The sequence below is a fragment of the Megascapheus bottae genome, chromosome 18 (genome assembly GCF_031878675.1).
Source record: "Megascapheus bottae isolate mThoBot1 chromosome 18, mThoBot2.hap1, whole genome shotgun sequence".
NCBI classification, from domain to species: Eukaryota; Metazoa; Chordata; class Mammalia; order Rodentia; family Geomyidae; genus Megascapheus; species Megascapheus bottae.
Window position 1 is genome coordinate 38,435,579 of NC_143526.1, and position 16,497 is coordinate 38,452,075.

The window sequence follows — 16,497 nt, forward strand, 5'->3', positions numbered from 1 at the left end:
TCAGGTAACTTTGCAGACAGTCTCACATTCTTCCTTTTCAGGAAAGTTGTTTTCATTTCCTTTGCAGCCTCCATAGTTAAACAACTCACATTCACTGGTGTTGACATTGTAATGCCATCGTGGGAAAGAGGCTCGGCAAGGGCCTATCTTCTTAGGAAGGCTGCATGAATGTGTGGTGGCTGTGTTGATAGAGGAAGAGGAGAAAGTGACACCTATCCCCTAGGGAGGCTCACCTCCTTCTGGGTATGATGGCCCAAGACTGACAACAGCAACTGCCCTCTCCCCACCCAGCCACCACCCAACTATCACCACAGAAGCTGAAGCCTTCACTTCTAAAAGCAGCCGGATGTCATGAAAACCTCACACTAGAGAAACCAACCAGATAGGTTCAAATCTAAGCTCTTGTACTTCCTACTACATGATAAACTTCTCCAAGTATCCATGTCTCTGAGCCTCTGTTTCTTCATTTGGAAGGCAAGGCCATGTAACTCCTTCCTCCCCTAGCACCACTCCAGACTTTGAACAGTAAGATCTCTTGGATTTCCTCCTCCTGTCTCATAGTTCCAAAACTGAATCGGAGCGCAGGGGTTTGAACCTGATTCAGTAACTCTAGGTGTGTTACCGTGGACAAATGATCTATATCTTGATAGTCAATTTTCTTCCCTGTAAGCTTCGGGACTTAGTGTCCACATGTAGGTTTGTTGTGTTAGCTAACCAGTACAAAGCACCAATACATACATAATAAATTGTTAAACGAGACCTCTTTTAACAATCCGTACCCGGAAGTGGTGCTGTAGCTCAGTTTAGAAGAGCTTGGAAGAGCAGAAGAGCTCAGGGACAGCGCCCAGGCCCAGATTCCAAGCCCCACAACCAACAAAAGAAAAAGAAAAATCCCTTCCCTTTCCCAACCCAGAAGAGAACGGGGATTCAGCATATTCCTATCTGCAGCCCCAGTGCCCACCAAAGGCCTGGCTCTTAATTCTAAGTAAATGTTTGTTAAGATTGGAAGCATCTTTGCATTTTCTTTTCGTGTTTTTGTCACTATGTGGTTACACTCGTGATTACTCTTCACAGAAATGATTGTGATTTCTAACATTACTGGACGACATTGAGGTTAGAGAAGCAACTGTCCTAATGTCACACTGGGATGTGATAAGACCAAGAATTGTCCCCAGCATGGTCCAATTCCACAGCTTTTCAGGTTCTCAATCCATGCCTATGGTTATAGAATGTAGAATGTGTGTACGTGTGTGTGTATATGTATGTGTGTATGTATATATGTATGTATGTATGTGTGAGCAGGCAGGTGTGTGGATGGGTGGATGGATGGATGGGCAGGTGGGTAGATTGCCGGCTGACAGCTGGCTGGCTGGCTGGAAGGATGGATGGATGGATGGATGAGTGGGTGGGCTGGTAGATAGATGGGAGGATGGATGGGTGGTTGGGTAGATGGGTGAGTGGGTGGGTGAATGGATAGATGTAAGAATGGATGTATCGATGGATGGATGGATGGATGGATGGATGGATGGATGGATGGATGATATGTGGGTGGGTGGGTGGGTGGATGGATGGATGGATGGATGATATGTGGGTGGGTGGGTGGGTGGATAAGTGGGTGGATGGATGATGGATGGATAGGTATGTGGGTGTATGTTCCTATAGTTGAATTTCAGACAACAGTCTGCATAGGGAAAGGTAAAAGTTCTCTTATTCTTCTACCTGCAAAGATGACTCTAAGAGTCGAGGGATAATGAAAAAGAGGAAAATAAATGCTCAGGCAAGGTGGAAAATGGGAGTGTGGCAAGTTGAAATGTTCCTGAGATGTCTGTCTGATCATCGCAGCATCACCCCCTTGACACTACATGTATTGGGGCTGAAATCTCACCTATTTTTCTTAATCCTGTCTTTCTGATCCCATACATTCCACTAAACCAAAGAAAAATCCCTTCTTTTCTTCATGTAGTAGGAATGATATATGCGTGTGTGCTAAGTATACTGAAAGCAGATGTAACTGATTTGTAATAATCTATTGAGAGTTTATGTTATACTGAGAGCTTTATGACATTGGATTTAATTCATAAAGTAGCTAAAATCCTTAGTCATATTGTATAGGTTATAAAACTGAGGCTCAGGGTTTAAATAATATTCCTGATATATAACTGGTCAGTACTTCAACCAGAACCTGAACCCAAATGTGCCTACCTCCAGATATGTCTGTCTTGATGACTTACTGAGTTCTTCTTAGCTTTCAGTGGGGTCTTCTCCTAGGCTTCTTAGAATGTAGACTGTGTGCAAACCACCCCCAGAATTTCTGCCTAAGGAACACTTGAGAACTAGAATCTTTTCAGCTGCTGCTGCTGCTACTGGTGGTGGTTGTTAGTGGTGGTTGGTGTTTACGAGCACTTTAACATGAGTCATCTCTGGAAGGTGAATAGACAGATTTTCCACGTTCTCTCTCATACTTTTGTGTGTTATAATTCTATTTTTAATTTATAGTTTAGCATGGTATTTTGCGCCCAGGGCTCATGCATGTTCATGGTGCTCTACCACTAATCAACACACTCAGCCCCGTGGGTTTCAGAAGGGAATCCTTAATGGCTGACCTAAAATATTGGAAACTACTGTTACTGGCCCCAGTTTTAGCAAAATTCTTTGGATATACTACATTTTACCCTCCCACATCCATTTGCAGATTTAAAGTACAACCAAGGGGCTGGGAGTTTGGCCTAGTGGTAGAGTGCTTGCCTAGCATGCAAAGACCCGGGTTCAATTCCTGGGTACCACATACATAGAAAAAAGCCGGAAGTGGTGCTGAGGCTCATGTGGTAGAGCTCTAGCCTTGAGAAATCCAAGGACAGTGCTTAGACCCTGAGCCCAAGCCCAGGGCTGGCAATAAACAAATAAATAAATAAAGTACAACCAAGATGAGTGCAGGAAGGAGTGTCTCTGTTTAAGGAACTCTAAACCTCTCATCCTCACATCTTGAACCACATCTCCCTTCCTCAGGCTCCCCGCTGGCCTTCCATGAACACAGACTTTGAAACCCTTTTCCCTGCTTCAAATTTTCTATATCCTACGGCATTTTTATCATCTATTATGCTAGTATCCGAATAACATGTTCGTTGTTTCTTTCCCCTTGTAAGATGAATAGTAAAGAAGCAGGGCCTTTGGTTCTAGACATTGCTTCTGGCAGATAACATGTGCTCAGCACACACACACACACACACACACACACACACACACACACACGTACACACACACACACCACATATGTCTCTATACATCTATATATATATGTATATACAGAACTATATATCAGTCTATCAGTCAATTTCAGAAACTTGATACCCTGAAAGATAAGTAATAGAGTCTATTCCTGGGCCTTTGCTGTATCCCCAAACTAAGCTTTGAGATCACCCATTCCATACCAACCTCCTTCTAGAGAGTGAAGGTGTAAGCAGGTGAGGATCAGGAGGAATGAGAAAGAGGCCTGGAGCTGCATGGTGTCAGCAGCAGTGACCAGCCCTGGCTTACCTTTATAGGAAAAAAGGCAGGAGCTGGCCCACAGCTGCTCACTAACCCCAACTACTGCCATTCAAAGGGCTAGCTATCTCAGAACACAATGTCCAAAGAACAATTCTGTCCTTTTCCTCCTGGACTTATCTGATCTGACCACTTAGAACAATTGATCACTAAAAAACAATAGAGCAACAGTTACCCTATGCCTTTGCTTTGCTTTTCTAGACAGAATGGAAAATACTCCTCTCATCTTGTCCCTAGACCTTGTATGAGAACTTTACTAGACTTATAACCTTCTGCTATGGTTTGAAACTGATCTACTCCATGTGAAACCCAAGGGATCTTGTCCTGAAAGCTTCGAGTCCAGTGTGGCAGTGTTGAAAGGTGAGGGAATCTGTAAGTGAGTCTCTGAGACCTCAGTTGGTTCCCTAAAGTATGTTTTGTTACTTAAAGAGTGAGTCTGCCCCCTAGCCACTTTGGTTTTATGTTGCACCATGTAATCTGTCCTGTCACAATGATACCTGCTATGCTATGACACAAAGGGCTTCTCAGGGGTCGAACAAATGGGACCACTTCATCTTAGGCTTTCAGGCAGCATGAATCAAGCACTAACACAGGGAAGATCAGCTGCGATCCTCCTCACATCTCCATGCATGATCCCAGATTGGTCAGAAACCGCCATTTAGTAGGAGAAAGGTCAGACACTGTATATTTAAATATAAATATAAAAAAAACAGTACAAAGGAGGACCCAGCTGGGGGCTTCAGAAAGTCACTCTGTGTTGAGATGCACTCCAATCTCCAGAGTCCAGCCCCTGTCCTACCAGCCTCCATTCCTGGGTCCATATTATTTTGGAAGTCAAAGCTACTATGTGTTTGTATGATTTATGCTTGAGTCCAGTTAAGCTTTTCAGTCAAATTATTCTTTCCTATATATTGTAATTAGTATCATTTAATTATAATTGACAAAAATGTATGGATATTTGTGGTAGACTTCATGGTGTTCTAAAAGAGATACCCTCCATGGTGTTCTGAAATCGATAAATCCAATTAACTAGAAAACTGCCTTATGTAGTCATCAGTTTGCTCTTGTTCATGTAGACATCAGTGGCCTCCAGTTGACATTAAAGACAACTTTCTGAAGCCCAAGACTTCCTCTAGTACTTGTGGAACTAATCTAACTTAATCTTGCTATTTGGAAGAGAATATTCTGATTCTGCCTCAAGCCCAGGTTATTTCTAAGAACTTCCCCTGAAAGAGAAGCCAGCAAAGGATTTCTGTGCTGATACCTCCTAGTCATTCATGTGCCACAGGAGTTTTCCGAGGTAAAAGAACCGGTGGGATATGAGGCTAGAGCGTAAATGAGGACAGGCTTCAGGAACATTCTAGAGAGATCATACATTGGACAATATCACTGAATGAGAACAAAAATCTCTCTTCTCACTAGGATTTCTAGCCCTTTGAATCTTAGCAGATAAGGTTTTTAGACACAAATGCAATTTTGATTACTTTAAACAGAAAATAAGATTTTGGGTGTGTATGTACATATGCCAGTCCTGAGGGTTGAACTCAAGCCCTGGAGTTCTGTCCTGAGCTTTTGTGCTCAAGGCTAGCATTCTGACACTTGAACCATACCTCCACTCTGACTTTTGGGTGATTAATTGGACATGAGAGTCTTACAGACTTTCCGTCTCAGGTTAGCTTTTGTACCATGATCCTCAGATTTTAGCCTCCAAAGTAGGTAAGCTTAAAGGCAGGAGCCACAGTGCTGGTAGGAAAGCTTTTAAAGGATTTCTTTTTCTTTTTTTGCTATCTTTCAGTAAAAGTATATGGTGACAGGCTGGGAGTTTGGCCTAGCGGTAGAGTGCTTGCCTAGCATGCACAAAGACTGGGGTTCAATCTCTTGGTACCACATACATAGAAAAAGAAATGGTGGGGCGGCTCAAGTGGTAGAACTCTAGCCTTGATAAAGCCCGAGGACAGTGCTCAAGCCCTGAGTTTACGCCCTAGGAATGGCAAAACCAAAGTATATGGTGTCTTCTGATGCCAGTTCAAGCATTCTGTCAACTGAATTTACTGCCAATGGGATTTCCCATCACCTTTTAAATTAAACTCAATCTGATAAGCCCCAGTGTTCATTCACTCAGTTGGTACCTTTCAGTATCTCATTAAAATTTGCATTCATCCATGTCTAGAAAAGATTGCCCTAGGGACAAATGGAATGACAAGGAGCATGAGTGTGCCCTGTGGTTGATAGCCTCTTCTTATTTGTTCCCAAACCAGAGATGCTGTGGGAAAGCCCCGATGGCTTGAAATCACAGGAAACACGAGCACCTACCGAACTCCATCTCTCTGATCTCCTCCACTGACCCACGAGCAAATGGACACGTGGAGGTTGAGAAGAACTTGGAATTTTATTTGTACATAGCCATCAACTAAGGATTTCCCTTTTGCCCATAAACCCAAGTGGAACCTTTTAATAAAGAATGGCATTCTTCAGGGCCACAGAGCAAAATTACCACACAGTAAAACTGGAGCTATAACCCATTTGAAGAGTGGCCAACCATTCCAGATCCTGAGCCTCATTGGAAATCAAGATGGCAGGTCAGCAGCTACTTTCCATTTCCCCCCAATATTTGGTATCACATGTGAAGAATTCCCAGCTAGGGATGTCTTGGTGAGAGGTAAAACCAGAGCACTGGACCTATATTAGATATTCCAAATGGAGATGGCTTAATACTACTTACTGAGAGTGTGACATTGAAAGAAGACATGGAGCAATATATCACTGCTACACTTGGGAGAGATTATTAGTAGAGTAATGTAGGGCACATGAGAATGTGCCCAGAGAAGCCAGTGGGCTTCCTTTTCTCCTTTACTTCTATGTCACAAGCCTCCAGAAATCCTTTCTTTGGCCAGTATAGAACCTTTTAATATCATTGCCCAGGCTTTGAATTCACCCTCTCTTGAAAACCTTTATCCTCTTATGGACAGAGCAGTCATTTAAATTAAGGCATAAAGGGCCAGGAGTTTGGCCTAGTGGTAGTGTGCTTGCCTAGCATGCACGAAGACCCAGGTTCGATTCCTCAGTGTCACATGCATAGAAAAAAAAAAAAGCCGGAAGTGGTGCTGAGGTTCAAGTGGTAGAGCTCTAGTCTTGAGAAAGTCCAAGGACAGGGCTCAGGCCCTGAGCTCAAGCCCAGGACTGGCAAAAAAAATAATAATAAATAAAAATAAATAAATTAATTAAGGCATAAAGTTTGCTTCTAAACTTTCCCAATATATTTGTATTTACATAGCATTTTACACAGAAGATCTGGAGATATTAAACATAATGCCCATATCTGTAGCATTTCAGGCACACTGAAGAAGGAGGTTAGGAATGAGAATGTGTTTGGTGGTGAAGGAATGAGTCTTTTTATTTAAAAAAAAAAAATCAATGGCTTTTTTTCCTTATTCTTGCCTCTATGGGGAGCTGTGTTCTTGTCTGGAAATTAGGTTACTTTTCAGCCAGTCCCACATCATATGTTATTTCCAAACTTGTTGCCTCTGCAGCCAAAGAACATACATTTCTTATTTTCTGCTCTTCACATTGTAATTCCATCCCACAAGATACACCTGCCCAAGCTTGTTTCAAACCTCAATCCTCAGATGTCAGCCTCCTGTGTATTTAAGATTATAGGAATGAGCCACCATGCCCAGCTGGATATAATACTTTTTAAGTCATTAAAAAACTTCATTGAGCTGGGTACGGTAGTTCACGCTTATAATCCTAGCTACTCAGGAGGCTGGGATCTGAGGAGCTCCTTGGTTCAAAGCCAGCCCAAGCACTAAAAAGTTCATGAGACTCTTCAATTAAGCACCAGAAAATCGGAAGCCTTGAGCTGAAGAGCTTGGGGACAGCGCCCAAGCCCAGAATTCAAGTCCATGACCCATAACAAAAACAAAAACAAAAAACCCCTTCATTGATATTATAAGGTTTTAACAGTAGAAACCCATGTTTTATGGTTATAGGTGAGGATTATAGATATTAATCTCGCCAAATAGACAGTATGAGTGTGTGTAAGAGGAAGTGGGCACTCTGTACCTCCGTTGCCCTGGAGGATACTTGATTATGACTCAGTGACTTGGCCCTGCTGAGATGATCTATGTGGTAGTGTTTCTGTAATTCCAGAAGATGGAGACCAAGTATAAATTTTGTTGGAAGCAAGCACAGACGCTAGCAGGCAGCTCTTGCTAGTTATTTAAGGTTAACCAAGGAGTCTTACCCTATGTCAACCACGGACCAGTGCACGTGAGTAAACAATAGCTGCAAATGGAGCATGGAAGAACTCAGAGATACCATCAAAAGACATGATCCAGGGATCATGGCTATTGAAGAAAGAGAACTTAATGTATAGATAACCTATTCCATAAAAGAATCACAGAATTCTTTCCCAGCTCTGCAGAGAAGCGTGCCATCCAGTTACAAGAGGCTTGCAGAATAATAAACTGGCAAGCTCAGGGAAGACATGGAGAGATATAATTGAAACCCTAAATGTGCAGAATATCGAAAGCTGAAGAGGAAAGAAGTCACTAAAGGATCAAATCTATTAGAACAACAGCAGATTTCTCCCTGAAAATTCTAAATGCAAGTAAATATAAGAAAACAACTGCCAACCTAGATCAGTGAATGGAGCAAAACAAGTTCTCATAACTGAAGGAGAAATAAAGATTTCCCTTACTAAATGATCAACTAAAAAAAAACTCTTGAACCCTTACTTCCAATTAATCAGCATTAAAGAGAAGGAAGGAAGGAAGGAAGGAAGGAAGGAAGGAAGGAAGGAAGGAAGGAAGGAAGGAAGGAAGGCGGGCAGACCAGTCAGAAGTGGAGCTGTGACTCAAGTGGTAGAGAGCTAGCCTTGAGCAAATTAATAAATAAATAAGCTCAAAGCTGGGAGTTTGGCCTAGTGGTAGAGTGCTTGCCTCCCATGCACAAAGATCTGGGTTTGATTCCTCAGTACCACATACATAGAAGAAAGCCAGGAGTGGTGCTATGGCTCTAGCCTTGAGAAAGTCCAAAGACAGTGCCCAGGCCCTGAGTTCAAGCCCCAGGACTGGCAAAAAAAATATAAGCTCAGGAACAGTGCCTCGGCTCTAAGTGCAAGCCCCAAGACCAGCACACACACATACGCACACCCCAAAATTAAATAACTTCACATATTGTTTATATGTAAAAAGATAATTTTCATATATGAACACATTAGATAAAATGAAAAACTATAAAAAATAAATAAAGAGTACATAAGAAAACAAATTTAAAAAAACTCTTGACTATTAAATCAGCAATGCTAAAGATACTTAAGAGTCAGACTGACCATGGCTCATTCCTGTAATACTATTACTCAAGGGCCTCACCCCTCAAGATCTCAGTTCAACGCCATCCCAGACAGAAAAAGTTTGTAAGATTCTATCTCCAATTAACTGATCCAAAAAAAAAAGTCAAGCAGGAGTGCAAGGCTGTGGTCATTTTCCAGTTTCTTTGACTCCATCATTGGCACTTATGCCCCAAGAATCTCTTCAGCAGGATTCATCATAGTCGTAGGGATTAACAGACATCAGTGCAACTCTGGTGATCATAAACAGAAAACAATTTATTTAAAAAAAAACTCGAATGACAGAATTACCAACAAGCTTGAAAAAAATAATCTTAGAAGAAGGAGTGGGATCCAAGAGGCTGCAAAGCCAGAGGCAACACAACAGAATCCCAGACAGTGGTACCTAACTGATACTACTGGTGCCATCTCTGTCATTTCTGCAATCCCCTGGGAACCAGATATATATATATATATATATGTGTGTGTGTGTGTGTGTGTGTGTGTGTGTGTGTGTGTGTGTGTGTGTGTGTGTGTGATGGCTGCTGCTCTCATATGAATTCTTCTTTGCCTCAGTTCCTTTGCTCACTAGATCCCAGCTCAGTGTCTGTGTTGGTCAGTTTATCATTGCTGTGACAAAACGCTTAACGTAAAAGACGTGTAGGAAAAACAATTTCCTTTAGCTCATGGTTTCAGTTTCATTCCATGACTGACTCCATTGTGGTTAGGCCTGTGGCAAGGCAGAACTATCATCATGGTAGGATGAGAGTGGGAGAATGTTTCTCACTTGGTGGCAGTCAGGAAGCAGAACGACAGAGTCAGAAAAGAGTCAAGGGCAAGATATACCCTTCAAAGCCTACTTACTGCAATTGTGTCCTACCTCCCCATCAATCTCCATCATTTCCCATGAAGGCCCTCAAGTGGTATATGAAGATATGCCATCATGAATCAATGACTTCTCCCGAGCCCTATCATCTACCAAACAAACCTTTAATACCTCAACTATTAGGGAACATTTTACATTCAAACTATAACAGCATCTAGGTGAACATATCTAATTAGCCCCCACTTCTTAGCTGCAAGAGAAGCTGGGAAAGCAAATGTGCTCATTAGTTAGCTTCTGTCCCTGAACTCCAGCCTCCCCTTTGACAGACTTTTCTGAGACGCTGAGAATGAGACTATACCTGTGAAGTTTCCCTTCACTCTTCCAGGCCAGTTTGCTTCTTGCCATCTCCTCTGCATTGGGCATATGGAAAGGAAACCTGAAATAAGTGGAAGTAAGTGGCAAAGGGTTTCTTTCCCATTTCTGGCTCCCGTCAGCATGTTCCCAGCAGCAATAAAGCTATTTCCTCTCTGAACCAACCACATGGAAGCTTCCCAGAGGTACCAGTACCAGTTGGCTATGCCTTCCAGCCCAGTGTTCCAAACACCACCTGAGTCTCCAGAGGTCCAGACACCAATTGTAACAAATTCTAGAAGACAGAGCCAGCCTTGAAACACAGCTTTCATCTCTCTGTTCCCCAAAGCAGTTGGCACTAGATGCCAACCCCTTGATTGTCTCAATAATGATGTTTTCCCTCCCAAATCTAACAGTGATGGATGTTTCAGTGTCAACCCCATGTCAGCGTTGATAAGTTCTTAATGTCACATCATCGCTCTTTGGGATGCTTAGCATGGTTTCTGTATTCTTCACACACTGTGACTGATATAGTGAGTTTGCTGGCACTTTTAGCTCTTACACTGCAGCACCGATTTGACATTCCTCCAAGACTTCTCTGGTAGGAAATTCTTCCACTGGGCAAATGCAATATGCAAATGTATTATTTATACAATGTAATAGGTGCAAATGTCGATACCAAATATTTAAAAAAAAAAAACAAAATAGCAAATTGTCATTCAGTCTGTCCTTGACTGTACAATCAGGCAACATCAGCCCTCTCTTTTCATACTGGTGTTGTATCTCTGGTTTTGCTATTGACATGTGATATGTTTTTTTCTTTTCATTTGTTCAATAGAGAAAAAAGAAGATTAGGGATGTGGATCAGACTCTGTGTTTCCAAACCATGCAAGCTTCCCCTCAACTTTTACAATTCTAGAGACAATTCCAAGGAGATAGAATAGGATGAGAGGGCAAAATGGAGTCTTGGGCCTACATGACATCTTGAAAACACCTGAAGATTCCACTTGAGGTATCTTCTGGCATCTTGTAGGCAGATTAAGAAGCAAACCATTGTTCACAAAAAAGGCACAGGGTGGTCTACCCCCTCTGAGTGCCTTCAAGGCCCATTGCTGAGAAGAATAGGTAAACAGATGCTATCAGCCACAGAGCACCCTCTGGCCATGTCAGAAGGCCTTGTTGGTCCCAAGACCCGTGGAACAGAGCAATTTGTTCTAGTCATACGCGAATGCCAACCCCAATCAAGGATTGAAGTGTACCGAAGAGATTCATGAGCACTGGGTGTTTATTAGATTTGGCAGGGTCTCTTTGCTGTCATATTATCTCAAATTCAGAAAGATGTCATTAGTTCATCGCTGATGAGAAAGACATTCTTCGAGGAGAATCTCTCAACTCTATCCTGGTCTACCTACTGCCAACATTCAATGAGGGTCAAAGTTAGATTCAAATTTGAGTCTCCTGATTCCTAGCTGAGTGCTCCTTCAACAGGATGCAGCCCACTGATGGCTTCTGGGTAATTTCGTCTGGGTCATAAGAGACACACATAACTAGGACTGCCCAAGAGAGCAGGATTGACCCACAGGGAAAACTAATGTAGGCAAATGTCATATACAGGTGCAACTTAGTGAGGTAGATATTATGCTGTTACAAAATTAAGAGTGGGTCCTTGCTCTGCTCCTCCTTTCAAGGCTTCTACCTTTCCCCCCAATCCTTTCTATACCAGATACAGTGCCAAAATACTTCTTTTTAAAAATATATTAGACCTGGGCACCGGTGACTTACACCTGTAATCCTAGCTACTCAAGAGGATGAGACATGAGGCTTGAGGTTTGAAGCCAGTTAGGGCAGAAACATCTGTGAAATTTTTATCTCAATTAACCAACAAATATACAGAAGTAGAAGTATGGCTCTAGAAGGGAGCTATTCTTGAGTGAAAAAGCCAAGTAAAGGCACCAGGCTCTGAGTTCAAGTTCTCTTCCCTTCTCTCTCTCTCTCTCTCTCTCTCTCTCTCTCTCTCTCTCTCTCTCTCTCTCTCTCTCTCTCTCTCTCTCTCTCTCTCTCACACACACACACACACACACACACACACACACAACACACACACACACACACGAAATTCTTACAGAATTGATGAGATAAATGCATCACACTAATAACTAATTTCTGTGGATTTGGTGATATTTGTCTACTTTAGAAGTTGGCAGTTGGTTGTGAATTTGTGTTGTGCATTTTATTTGCACTGTGTTTTTGAAGAAATCTCTTATTTGTAAAGCTTAGGTGGTGCAGTCTGGATGTGTTCCAACTGTGTCCTTGACACCGTCTCTGACAATGCTGCCAGGGTGTTAGTTTCACCCTTGCTCTCAAGCACTAGAAAGTCCATGCTCTTACCAGGCACGGTGGCTCACGCCTGTAATCCTAGCTACTCAGGAGGCTGAGCTCTAAGGATTGCGGTTCAAAGCCAGCCTGAGCACAAAAGTCTGTGAGACTCTTATCTCTAATTAACCACTAGAAAACTGGAAGTGGCTCTGTAGCTCAAGGGTAGGGCAATAGCCTTGAGCCGAAGAGCTCAAGCTCTGGACAGCATCTAGGTCAGAGTTTAAGCTCCACAACCAACAAAAAAAAAAAAAAAAAAAAAAAAAGAAGATTCACGTTGTTCTCTTTCTTTAATCATTACTGAGAAGCCCGGATACCTCTTGTTCTCTGAAAACAACATATAGAGAGATGTGAATATATGTATAGATCTGCGTGTTGTAGATGAGAATTATTCAGACTCAGAAATATCAGACCTCACGGAACACTTTGTTTGGGTTTTGTAAAAAGCTTTATAGAAATAAATAGGGAACCCAATAAAAGTTTGGGCCAGAGGGTAAAGTGCAACATGATTGAAGAGAAGCTGAACTGGAGAGAAGGAAGGAAGAAAATTCTGTGTTTAGTTGTTTGTTCTTGTTTGTTTGTTTGTTTGTTTGACTACCCAGAGTCTTAACTGGCTGAAATCTGGCCAGTGAAAGCCAATAGGAAGTCTCTGTTGAGCCCACATGGAGACAGTTCTGGAGTACAAGCCAGTCCTATCGTTGGTTTCATCTCTGCTTTATCCTAGCCAGGGAGTCGAGTCTGTAAGACAGCAAAATAAGGGTTGAGATCCTTGGCTCTGGTTACATTAAGGAGCCAAATTTGGGAGTTAATGAAGAAGAGGAGCTGGGAGTGTTATGACATGTTTGGGAGGAAGTGAAAAACCAACATAAGGTGAGTTTTGGGGGACCTCACAAAGCGATCACACATTCTATTTTGTCCCATTGATGTCTGTTGCTCCAGCTTAAGAATCAGTTGCAACCCTTTTAACTCTTGAAATGGTCTTGACTTAGACAGTTAAGTCTGTGGCTTCCCTGGCTTTAAGTGACCTTTAAAAGTCTGAGTGAAAAGTCAAAGCCTGTCAAGAAGGCCAGTGAACGGTGACAATGCTGGGCCTTCCTGCTGATTTGATCTGGACACTCCACTGTCCTCTCTGCACCAACACTTGCCCCTTTCCCTTTGTCTACATCCTTTCCTATCCTCTCTTTCTCCAGAGGTCCTTCTACACTTTTCTTTCCCTTTTTTCTTCTTTAGATGTGAGATTGGGACTCGAACTTGACTACCTCCTTACTGGTTTCCCCCATTGGCTAGCACTCTACCAACACTCTACCAACTGAGTCATTCTTCCAACCACACTAGGTACACCCTTATCTCCTGATTTCTACTTTTTCTCTCATCCCAGACCAACCAAGGCATTGAAATAAACCAGTTCCCGGATCTCTCGACGTGGGCCTGCTGAGACCTCCTGGAACTTACGTTTTCTTTTGCAGGTGACTGTGCAGACAGATTCAGATTGGAAGTTGTTAAGGTTCCCTTTACAACCACCGTAGATGAACTCGGTACAGAGCTCAGTTTCCTTATTATACCACCAGCGTGGAAAGTAAGCCAAGCAAGGGCCAATTTTCATTGGCATACTGCATGCATCTAGAAAGATCATAGAACAGAATCATTTGAATGTCTGTCTCCTTGGAAAACATTCACCCCGCTCTGCTTGCTCAGTTTTCTGCTGTCTTGGTCTCCACTGAGGCATATATAACATAGGATATGATCATTATATTATGGCATGATTATTATATTCACACATGATTGTGCTAGTTATAATGTATGGCATATAATATGGTTATAGTATACATCTGATCATGTATACTATTATATATCTACATTTTATCTTTATAGCACCTATTCTAATAGCTATTATGTAAGTTGGAATGATATTGGTTTGCATCAGATAGAAATTAAGTGGTTACTTGACATCACAGATGGTCACTGAAGAATGGCCAAGCAACTCCATGGTCCAGCCTCCACATCAGTGTATGGGAAGTGTGACACACCAAACAGGAAAGAAAGAGCGGGAGGGGGGTAGGACTGAGCCAGGGCAGAAGGGACAGGGAAGAGGGTGCCCAGTGGGGAAGACCTGGGAGGTACCTGCTCTGACGTCTAGACATTTCTTTCCACAACTAAACCAGCAACACCTCATTCTCCCTGGGCACTGGCGGCTCTTCGTACATTGGTTCAGTTCTTCAACTTCACACTTTACTCTGACATGGGGGCACCGGCCTGAGGGGGAGAAATGTGCTCCCTGAGGCCTAGAAGGGATTATTGTTCTTCCTTCCAAGACCCAGATCCCAGAAAGTGCCTTAGCCCTCAGAGGACTCAGGGTTCTCATACTAGGCTTCCCTGCCAGCCCCATAACAACTCATCACCTAATTCCTAAGGCCACATCTACCCTGGTCTCCATCGCCTGCCAGACTCCTGGAAAAAGGATGTGACCCTCTTGGACTGGACAGGTCAATTGCCTGTACTGTGTCTGGTTGTTTTCCGGGGAGGTTTTGTACCCTTTGGTGTTTGAGACCTTCGTTTGTGGTGTCAGGTCTTGGTTTTTTAATTCAGTGCAAATTTTGGTACAGAAGATACCCTCTTGCTGGGTGCGGGAGCTCACACCTGTAATCCTAGCTACTCAGGAGGCTGAGATCTGAGGATCAGGGTTCAAAGCCAGCCTGGGCACAAAAGGACCTAAGACTCTTATCTCCAATTAACCTCTAGAAAACGGGAAGTGTGGGTTGGCTCAAGGGTAAGGCAGTAGCCTTGAGCTGAAGAGCTCAGGGACAGCGCCCAGGCCAAGTTCAAGATACACCAAAAAAAAAAAAAAAAAAAGAAGAAGAAGAAGAAGGTACTCTCTTTTTGTTTGTTTGTTGCCAGTCCTGAATTCTAGGCCCTGATGCTGTCCCTGAGCTTTTATGCTCATGGCTAGCACTTTTTTTTGCCAGTCCTGGGGCTTGAACTCAGGGCCTGGGCACTGTCCTTGAACACTTTTTGCTCAAGGCTAGCACTCTGCCACTTAAGCCACAGTGCCACTTCTGGCTTTTTCTGTGTATGTGGTACAGAGTTATCGAACCGAGCTTCATGCATGCTAGGCAAGCACTCTACCACTAGGCTGCACTCCCGGTCCTAAAATGTGTGTTCTTTTTCTTTCTCTTTCTCTTTCTCTTCTCCTTTTCCTTCTCCTTCTTCTTGTCAGTAATAATGGGGCTTGAGCTCTGGGTCTGGACGCTGTGCCAAGCTCTTTAGCTCAAGGCTAGTGCTCCACCACGTTGAGCCACAACGCCAGTTCTGCTAGCACTCTGGAGACACAGTTCCACTTCTGGGTTATTTTGGTGGCTAATTGGAGATAAGAGTCTCACAGACTTTCCTTCCCATGCTGGCTTTGAACCGTGATTCTCAGCTCTCAGCCTCCTGAGTAACTAGGATTACAGGGTGAGCCTCTGGCACCTGGCTTAACCATGACTTTTTTTTAAAGTGCCAATATAGTCTGGTGACTAGATGGACAGTCACCATATTTCAGCATTCCAAGGGACTCCTGGAAAGTTCTTTAGTATGAAGGCATGGGCCCTCGGCGGCTGGGGGGTGCTCAGGGAGCTGATATGGGTGAGCGAGGAGGGATTCATCCTTACGGGAACATCTTTTTGACTAGTCAGCTTTCAGAGTTGATTCCATGGCTCTAGCTCCAACCACTCGGCCGAACTCCCCTAACTGCCTGTAGAGACTCAATCAGCATAGATCTAGTTCCTGGCTTTCACCAGGAGGAAAGGGGCTGAAATAGCGCTTCCACATAGCTCCTCTCTTCTGCCACAGGGTCCTGAGCTGAACTAAGGAACTCATTCTTCCTTCGTTCTTTCCTCCCCATTAGGGTTCCCGCTCCATGGCCAGGATTGTGTCCCCAGTACTTACTGAAGAATCCCTCAACCAGCCCGGGTTCTTGGACACCTCGCAAGAGGATGGATGGTACCATGAATGGTAGAAGTCTCAAGAGTCCCATTTTAGAAAGCAGTAGCCTAACAGGAGGCATCGAAACCAGGATCCGTGGCTCAGAAGCTCCTGC

The 16,497-nt window shown here is 43.2% G+C and overlaps 2 protein-coding genes across 2 annotated transcripts; both read right to left on the bottom strand.

The window, feature by feature from the left end:
- Spint3 (serine peptidase inhibitor, Kunitz type 3) lies at positions 1 to 3,502 on the bottom strand. Its single transcript, XM_090352722.1, has 2 exons — positions 3,433 to 3,502; positions 1 to 179 (listed from the first exon to the last, which is right to left on the bottom strand). Exons 1-2 carry the CDS (start codon positions 3,500 to 3,502, stop codon positions 1 to 3), a joined length of 249 nt encoding a protein of 82 aa, XP_090208848.1.
- A 10,289-nt stretch (positions 3,503 to 13,791) lies between these two features.
- On the bottom strand, positions 13,792 to 16,464 carry LOC150050538 (WAP four-disulfide core domain protein 6A-like). Its single transcript, XM_090352723.1, has 3 exons — positions 16,347 to 16,464; positions 14,544 to 14,675; positions 13,792 to 14,042 (listed from the first exon to the last, which is right to left on the bottom strand). The coding sequence occupies exons 1-3, from the start codon at positions 16,462 to 16,464 to the stop codon at positions 13,792 to 13,794; spliced, it is 501 nt and encodes a 166-aa protein (XP_090208849.1).
- Between the last annotated feature and the right edge of the window lie 33 nt (positions 16,465 to 16,497).

Bases quoted from the DNA above. Each gene is read 5' to 3' on its own strand.
- Spint3 (XM_090352722.1), bottom strand. From the start codon at position 3,502: ATGCAGCTCCAGGCCTCTTTCTCATTCCTCCTGATCCTCACCTGCTTA. The intron at 180-3,432 runs GTTGGTATGGAA...CTATCAACACAG, and splicing joins CCTTCACTCTCTAGAAGGAG to CCACCACACATTCATGCAGC.
- LOC150050538 (XM_090352723.1), bottom strand. From the start codon at position 16,464: ATGCCTCCTGTTAGGCTACTGCTTTCTAAAATGGGACTCTTGAGACTT. The intron at 14,676-16,346 runs GTAAGTACTGGG...TCTCCCCCTCAG, and splicing joins GCTGGTTGAGGGATTCTTCA to GCCGGTGCCCCCATGTCAGA. The intron at 14,043-14,543 runs GTACCTCCCAGG...TGATCTTTCTAG, and splicing joins ATGTCTAGACGTCAGAGCAG to ATGCATGCAGTATGCCAATG.